The sequence below is a fragment of the Neoarius graeffei genome, chromosome 20 (genome assembly GCF_027579695.1).
Source record: "Neoarius graeffei isolate fNeoGra1 chromosome 20, fNeoGra1.pri, whole genome shotgun sequence".
NCBI classification, from domain to species: domain Eukaryota; kingdom Metazoa; phylum Chordata; class Actinopteri; order Siluriformes; family Ariidae; genus Neoarius; species Neoarius graeffei.
In genome coordinates this window covers 8459772-8468949 of record NC_083588.1, presented here as the reverse complement: position 1 = coordinate 8468949, position 9178 = coordinate 8459772, and the positions used below count along the sequence as shown (strand labels likewise).

Genomic DNA, 9178 nt, shown 5'->3' with positions numbered 1-9178 from the left:
ACAGTTGTGTATTATGGGACGACATCCTTCTGCGGTGTGAGATTTCTCAGGAACATGACAAGATGCATTTTATCATGCTGTTATAAAGTAAGGATTCAAATTAAAAATAACTATAAATGAATAAAAAGATAATTACCTCTTCTTTGAAGGAATTCACATGAAAACTCCTGATAAACTCACTTATTAACAACTGGCTTCAGCTTCTGATTTGTTAAAACAGAAAAACAAACAGGACTGATAGATCGATCTACAAACAGACATGACAAAATGTTTAAAATTATGATATATTTAAACTCACAGATTAGAGATGTTTGAGAGATGGGGAGGTTTTCTCATGTAGAAGAATCCATTAAATTTCCCTGAAGATAAGGAGTGTCCCCATGCAAATGTCCTTCTCTGTTATATATTTAAGCAGTGAAGACCAAGAGCTTTTACTACTTCTGCTTCAACACACACCATGATCTCTACATCCCTCCTGCTGCTGCTGGCAGCCGTACACTGTAAGTGTTTTTACATTTGATATTTAATACGCTCTTTTTTGTGATCGCTTTTTTGCTTTTCATTACAATAACTTTTTTTCCCCAGGTGTTCACTGTGTTGAGCTGATCCAGACCGGATCCACAGTATTAACCCCTGGTCAGTCACTGACTCTGACCTGTAAAGTGTCTGGATATTCATTAACTGATAGCAGCTACTGTACAAACTGGATCCGACAACCTGCAGGAAAAACTCTGGAGTGGATCGGAGAGATATGTTATACTGGTGGCACTTACTACAGTGAGAAACTGAAAAGCAGGTTTCAGGTTTCCAGAGACACGTCCAGCAGCACAGTAACATTAACAGGGCAGAACATGCAGACTGAAGACACAGCTGTGTATTACTGCGCTCGAAGACCACAGTGAGACAAATCAACAACATCCCTGTACAAAAACACCTCATACAGTGTACAGTATAACAGAAGGTCCACAAGATACAAAACTTATCAATCCTGTTTTACTGATCCTTAAATATTTGATTGAAAATTATAGTATTTGATAAAGAGGCTTCTGTTCGATGAAAAGCCACACATTCTCCATCAGATGAATCTCCTGCCCATGTTTTCAATAAATTTCACTGGAATTAAGTTTTAATCAAAGAACTGTATTCAAATTATATTCTTTCAAGATTCGTCAGATTGAACGTTTCATTCATTTCACAGAACAGTTAAAATAAATGTGTAAATGTTTCTGCACCGGGCGGCACGGTGGTGTAGTAGTTAGCGCTGTCGCCTCACAACAAGAAGGTCCTGGGTTCGAGCCCCGGGGCCGGCGAGGGCCTTTCTGTGTGGAGTTTGCATGTTCTCCCCGTGTCCGCCTGGGTTTCCTCCAGGTGCTCTGGTTTCCCCCACAGTCCAAAGACATGCAGGTTAGGTTAACTGGTGACTCTAAATTGACCGTAGGTGTGAATGTGAGTGTGAATGGTTGTCTGTGTCTATGTGTCAGCCCTGTGATGACCTGGTGACTTGTCCAGGGTGTACCCCGCCTTTCGCCCGTAGTCAGCTGGGATAGGCTCCAGCTTGCCTGCGACCCTGTAGAACAGGGGTGTCAAACCTGATCCATAAAGGGCCTTGTGGCTGCAGGTTTTCATTCCAGCCATGCAGCAGCACACCTGACTTGGCTCATTCAATCAACTGAACTGTCTTCACACAGTCAAATACTTGCAGCCACACCCACCCTTGATTAAAGGGTGGGTGTGTCAGTTGATTGAATAAGCCAAATCAGGGTGCTGCTGCATGGCTGGAATGAAAACCTGCAGCCACACGGCCCTTTATGGATCAGGTTTGACACCCCTGCTGTAGAAGGATAAAGCGGCTAGAGATAATGAGATGAGATGAGATGAGATGTTTCTGCACCTCTAGAGGGCAGTATCTCACTTCTCCTGAGGTTAAATTCATGAAACTTGTGTCTTTTCCCATTTCAGAAAAAAAAGCAAGTATTATCTCTCAGAATTAGGAGCAGAGACATCGTCTAAATAACAACAGTTACACACTCAACATATCAATTCAGACACCTTCAACATGTATATTATAAACACTGATATCGACAGTGACTAAAAACATTTAGTCGTTCCATAAAATACGTTCATTCATAATTAACAACCATCTCTAAAGTGAAGGAAATTACTAAATTACAAGAACTTTGAAGGTCACTTGCATGTTCACCAATTATTAAAAACAACCACTAAACTGAACTGACAAACTGTAAAATGTGTCATCGCTCTCATCCTCGGCACATGCAAAATCAGCCCGTGGATCTTCATATTATAGACCTGACTCTACTGGTTAAAAGGATGTCGATGCAAATCCATCCTGTTCTTATTTGCTCTGCATAAAAATCAACTCGTTGCTCAGCTAAAACTCATATCACCCAACTGAATTCCAGAACTTCCAGCCATCACAGAGTTTGATTATGGAGCTGAGGAAGCAGCTGTACAAAAACCAGATACAGATTGTATCTGAACTAACTGAAGCTGCTTCAGCTGTAATTGATAGACAGGAAAACATTCTCTGTATCTGTTTACTGCTCCAAATATCTACGTGTTTCTGGATTTAAAACAAATGTAGGAGTTGTCTGAACTAGATTTTTTTTTCTTCAAAATAGATACATATATCAATGAACTTTGCCCCTGGAAACACTGGAAAAACTCCCAGAGGTAGAAAGGGCATCAGTGTCAGCATGGCGTGTGAATTGTGGCTCTGATGGTTCTTCACCCAACAAACTAAGAGTCATCCCAGTCCCAATACACACCTCTAGTCTCAACCAGGTTTAGTGGAAGATTCACATGTCCACAAGATACAAAACTTATTCAGCAAGTTGACCTAAAAAACAAACAAACAAACAAACAAACCACAAAACATAAATCAACAATTTAAGCAGATTCAGTAATTCAGCAGAACTGTGGTGTCAGTGCATTTCATCTTTCAGGAAGTTTCTTTATTTTGCTCTTTAAATGACATTAAAGAAGCTTCATCACAGAGAGTGAAGAACAAACTCCATCATAAAAACACGGTTATAAATTACTTAATTTCCCACTGATACTGAGCACTTTCTCTCTTTTAAACCGTGCTGATACAAATGCTCCATTCTGGAATTCAGACTTCCTTCATTTGTATCGCTGCTCCATGGGAGACCTTTTGACTGACAGCAAGAACATTTGAACCTTTTTTTTTTTTTTTAAATCTCTCCTTCCAGGTCTGGATATTTTGACAACAGCACTTTTGTGCCTCTAGAGGGCAGTCTGTGCAAACTCCACCATCTCAACCTGTTGCTCTCTGCACATTCAGGCCATTTTTCTTCTCACATTCTGCGATGAATCATGACCCTCAGATTAAACAGAATTACATACAGCATATCAGCAACCTGTGTTGTGTTGATAGACAAGGCTCTTTGTTCTGGAGAAACTGATTTCATGGTAAATTCATAAAGATTGAAATAAGGCAGTTGATCGATTGTCTAATTTTATACAAATAAACCCCTGTTTAAACTTTTCCGATGAAATGTCAATCTGTATGATGTTACACTGTATAAAATCATATCCTTTTTTCCCCATTAGGAGACATTCGAATGGTTTAAAGGTTCTGTGGATGATTAAGGGTTCTCAGCTTCTAAAAATGGTTTTACTCTCAACTCTTTCTAACCGTGAAACATTCTGTTGTGGGGTTCCACATAGAACCTTCTAATCATCCACTCAGCTCTACACTGAGCAGCTTGTGGTTGTGGGTTTAATTCATCCATAGTGCTCATGGACACTCCCTATTCAAATAGAGTCGGTTATAAACAGCATGTTCTTGGCTCTTCTCGTTTCCAGTGAGCTGTGTGATAGATAACACTCCCATAAACTTTATATCTGTCTGAAGCAGAACTCAGAGAAGGATGATTTTAGTACAGTGTATTTTATTTGGACTCATTTCATGTAAGTTTCAGATTTTTCATGAGATTACTGGAAGGAAAAAGAGCCATTCTGTCCTGATAAACATTATAACATTACCGAGTTATACTCTTCTCTTCCAGATTCTTATGGACAGTCCCTGACCTCCTCTGCTTCTGTGGTGAAGAGACCTGGAGAGTCAGTCACACTGTCCGGTACTGTCTCCGGATTCTCAATGGGCAGCTACTACATGCACTGGATCCGTCAGAAACCAGGACAAGGACTGGAGTGGATCGGATGCATTGACACTGGCACTGGCAGGATATTTGCTCAGTCTCTGCAGGGCCAGTTCTCCATCACTAAAGACACCAGAAAAAACATTCTGTACCTCGAAGTGAAGAGTCTGAAAGCTGAAGACACGGCTTCTATAAAGTAAATGATAAAGAGGCTTCTGTTCCATTAAAAGCCACACATTCTCCATCAGATGAATCTCCTCCCCATGTTTTAAATAAATTTATGTGGAGCATCCATGATATGTCTGTGTAAATTATTTAGAAATGAAAACATATTAGAACAAGCACTGTTCTGTCAACCTTGTAGCCGAAACTACTGTCAGAGTCGCTGGTCTAGAAATGTGAGGGTCTGCAACATCATGCCCACCATACAGATCAGGAAGTTCCCCAACTTAAAGCCCTGGATAAACAGGCAGGTATGATGCATGTTGCATGCTCACGCTCTTGCATTTAGATCAGGCAATGAAATGGAGTACAAAGCGGCAAAGTCTGGACTGAGGAAAGCCATTATAGCAGCCAAGAGGTAGTACAGAGAGAAGCTGGACAGCTTCTATTCTTCTGCTGACCCTGGGCGGATGTGGCAAGGCCTGCAGCACTTCACAGACTTCAGGACCAGCACCATCAGCTCCACAGACAGCCTGCCGGATGACCTCAACACTTTCTACACCCGCTTTGAGACCTCCAGCTACAGCACATAGAAGAGGCACACAAACCTGCACCAACCAATGCCCCACCACCACCACCATCAACAGTCTCATCAGGCCTGGTACACAAAGCTCTGAGGAAGATCAACCCCAGGAAGGCAGCAGAACCAGACAACATCCCTGGGCGGTCCCTCAGAGTATGTGCCAATGAGCTGGCTGATGTTTTCACCACTATCTTCAACCTTTCCCTCAGCCAGAGCACCGTTCCCTCCTGCTTCAAGACCACAACCATTGTCCCTCTTCCCAAGAAGAGCCCACCCACCTGCCTGAATGATTTCAGGCTGATAGCACTCACTCCATTCATCTCAAAGTGCTTTGAGAGAGTGGTACTGGCCCACATTCAAGCCAGTATACTGGACCCCCTGCACTATGCCTACAGGCCCAACAGGTCCAGCTCAGATGCCATCGCTGCTGCCCTCCATTATACCCTCTCCCACCTGTAAAACAAAGACTCCTACATCAGAAGACTCTTTGTTGACTAAAGCTCTGCCTTCAACAGGGTCATCCCCACAAACTCACCCATAAACTGTCCACACTTGGTTTGCACCCCACCCTCAGTGACTGGCTCTAAGGTAAATAAGGGGAAAAAAGGTAAATACATTACCTTTATTTTGTAATATACTGTTTGTTTTTTTTTTTTTTTGCATTTTATTTTGCACTATATTGGCTTAACTTTGTATTATTTCTTCCACCTATTTATTGTTGTAATTTGGCACTCATGGAGGATGGCAAACTAAGAATTTCATTGTGCAAGAGGACATGTTCCTTACTGTGCATATGACAATAAACACTTTGAAACACTTTGAAACTTGAATCAGTTGGTCACAGAGATACGCAAGTGTTTAGTTTTAAAAGCCGAGTCTTCAAGGTCATGTGATGCATTTGATGCAAATCCTTCACTGAGGTCTCTTATATGAGGTTGGGGAGTGTGTGTGTGTGTGTGTGTGTGTGTGTGGTGAGGAGGAGAGCAGCTGAACAGTTTAATTCACTTCAGTTTTATCCCAAACAACGATGCTCTCATCAGTGCTGCTGCTGCTCACAGCTGCATTCTGTAAGTCTCCATGTTGGCTGAATGAGTTTAGATTTCATACCTGGTTGGGAAAATGATTTGATGATGTTTTATTGTTGTTGTTCTCAGTTGGTGTTGGTGCTGTGGAGCTCACTCAGTCAGCCTCTGTGCTCGTGAAACCTGGAGAGTCGTTCTCCATCTCTTGTAAGACTTCAGAGTCGAGCTATTGTTTCACTGGATACGACAACCTGCTGGGAAAGCTCTGGAATGGCTCGGATATCTGTGTAGTGGTGGTAGCACTAATCTCAAAGATACAGTGAAGAGCAAGATCAGTTTCAGCCAGGACACATCCAGCAGAACAGTTTATTTAAGAGGACAAAACTCTCAGACCGAGGACACGGCTGTGTATTACTGCGCCAGATACACAGCACTACAGACTCCCTGCAGCCCTGTACAAAAACATCCCTGTTCATTTTCATCTCCCTGCAGTCCACTTGTCCCCAGGGACACCTGATATAAATGAGCTCACAGGGTTCAGACCCCTCTGTATTTCAAAGACAAAGGGAAATCAACATCATGTTTCATCTTTGGCCTCAACATGAAATTATATCTTGTCCTGAGCTGAATATACAGTTAATCCATCATGAATAATCTGTCAATCCATTCCATTCCAATCCATAGTTAATGTGAATGAGGTGAAGTGTTACTGCAGCATTCAGACTCTCCAAAGGCCAGGTGATATGAACATCACAGTTTACGATTTGAACCTAATGTCTGTCTTTGGACACTGAAAGTTTGGCTTTAACAGTTTTAATAATGATCATATTCCAGTTCTCTAAACTAGTCTGATCAGTTGGAGGTAAATCTCCTCGTCTACAGATGTGAAAGAGCTCAGAAGTTGTGCCTCTTTTTGCCTGGAAAGTATGTTCACTTCACACAGTGCACAATGACAAAATAATCTCACAAATTTAGCTGTTTAAATTCGTGCTCCAAGCAACACCAGAATGATTTGTGTCCAGGAGTCCACAAGACAACAAATAACGCTGCTCATTAGTTGAGAACCAGCACCATTAGAATGAGGGGTTCAGTGATGTACTGCTCTTCTGGATCGATAAATGAAACTTCAAGAATTAACATTGCCATCATAAACATTAAAAAACATGAACTAGGATCTTCATACACATGAGATTGATCTCTGTCTTCGTGCAATTCTCAACAGTGCAGTCTGAACAGGGCTGATAATGATATAAAAGCTTGTTTTTTCTCATCATAATTATTATTATTATTATTATTATTATTTTGATGTATTATGGCAAAAATTCAGTTTACTTTTCATGATAACCAAAATAAGAAGGGAGAATTGCATCATTTATTTATTTATGAACCATTATTTTCACCAAAAAAAATCTTACTCATAATAATTATAAATAAATTATTTCCCACATTAAAGTGATGCTAAATCGAGACATGTGATGTGACTGTGATGAACATCTGCAGAGCTGCACTCAACACAGCTCCTCTGTGATGTTTATGCAAATCTCCATCTCCTCTTGTAATATTAGCACCGTGCTTATCTCGAGAGGAAGCGGTTCTCATTCGTCCTCCTTCAACACAAACATGTTTGCTTCAGCTCCACTGCTGCTGCTGGCTCTTGCCCCCTGTGAGTGTTTGGATCGAAGCTTTATGAGTTCATCTGATCCTTTCAGTTCAACATGGCAACCTTTTCTTTTTCTCTTTTCACAGATGTGTTCTGTGCTACTGAGCTCATCCAGCCAGACTCAGTGGTGATAAAGCCAGGAGAGACTTTAACCCTCACCTGTAGAGTGTCTGGAGCTTCGATCACTGATAGCAGCAGCCACTATGGAACAGCTTGGATTCGACAACCTGCAGGAAAACCTTTGGAATGGATCAACACCATTTATTATACTGGGGGTATTAACAAGAAAGATTCACTGAAAGACAAATTTGTCGTCTCTCGCGACACTTCCAGTAACACTGTGACCTTACGGGGACAGAACATGCAGAGTGAAGACACAGCTGTGTATTACTGCGCTCGTGAACCACACAGTGAGACAAATCAACAACATCCCTGTACAAAAACACCTCATACAGTGTACAGTATAACAGAATGACCACAAGATACAAAACTTGTCCATCCACATCGAACTAAAAAATAAATAATCCCACAAATTTCAACGGAGTTTCATGTTAATTTTTTATTCGTTTGTGGCGTAGATTTGAAACCACAGTGCTACATCTCTCACACTGCTGCACATTTATACACACTGTTATAACCAGAGATTAAATTGGGCGGAGCCCTCTGGAGCCCAGCTCCGCCTCCTCGCCTCGGCAGTACAGCCAGCAGGAGCTGAGCTCCTTCTGCTTCCGTCAGTCCCCCCAGGATTCCGCAGGCCTTTTTTGTGATTGTTGCGGGCTAAAATGTCTGATGTTGTGGGGGGGTTTCCAAAAAATTGCGATGAAAGTTGCGTTTTTTTTAGGTTTTTGTTGCGATTACATTGCGGGAGGAAGTGAAAGTTGCGAGAAATTGTTGCGATTTTCTCTTTTTGTGATTAAAATTGAATGATATGTTAAATATTAAGTTATTACTGAAAAGCGATTGATTAAAAAAAACAAAGACACTGAGAAATGGTCCTATATAACAACTTTACCTATATAAAAGATTACCAGGACTACAAAAATGCAGAAAATAGGCTTTACTTATCCAAATGCACCTGTTGGTTCAAAAGTTAAAGTGCATAGAACCTCACAGCACAACATGAAGTTACCTTAAAATATAATATAAATGCCTCAGCTTTCATGTAAGAAAAAAAAAAAAACTATTAATACTAGTACTGTGTGCAGGCAGTCTCTCCTGAAGACTAAATTAAACAATAATTATAAACTAATAAAATAAATGTCTCGGGCTTCATAGAAGAAAAAAAAACAATTTGAACAGAATCTCACAGTATGATGCTGAAGCTTCCTAAACAATGGAAAATAAAATACCATTTTGGCAAAAAATGTTGGCGTCCATTAATTTCTTATGAAGTAAAAAATAATGTAAAGTGCACACAGTCCTTCACTGTAAACATAACACACTTTCAGTAACAGAATTTAAGCCTACATAAACACTGACTCACAAGTTTGTCGACGTCACCTCAAGACGACGCCAACGATTGGTCAAATTTGCGGGAAAGTTGCGGTGATTGGATATAACTGCAACACCACCCTGAATTAGCTGGGATTGGTTGAATTTGCGTTGAAGT

At 40.9% G+C, this 9178-nt stretch overlaps 1 pseudogene and 1 gene segment (V, D, J or C); both read left to right on the top strand.

Annotated features, from left to right (window-relative positions):
• Positions 1-457: 457 nt before the first annotated feature.
• On the top strand, positions 458-902 carry LOC132869155 (Ig heavy chain V region 914-like). The segment is given in 2 exon segments: positions 458-500; positions 586-902. Coding segments are annotated over 2 exon segments (360 nt in total).
• A 5012-nt stretch (positions 903-5914) lies between these two features.
• LOC132869420 (Ig heavy chain V region 914-like) lies at positions 5915-6426 on the top strand (annotated as a pseudogene).
• Positions 6427-9178: the final 2752 nt, after the last annotated feature.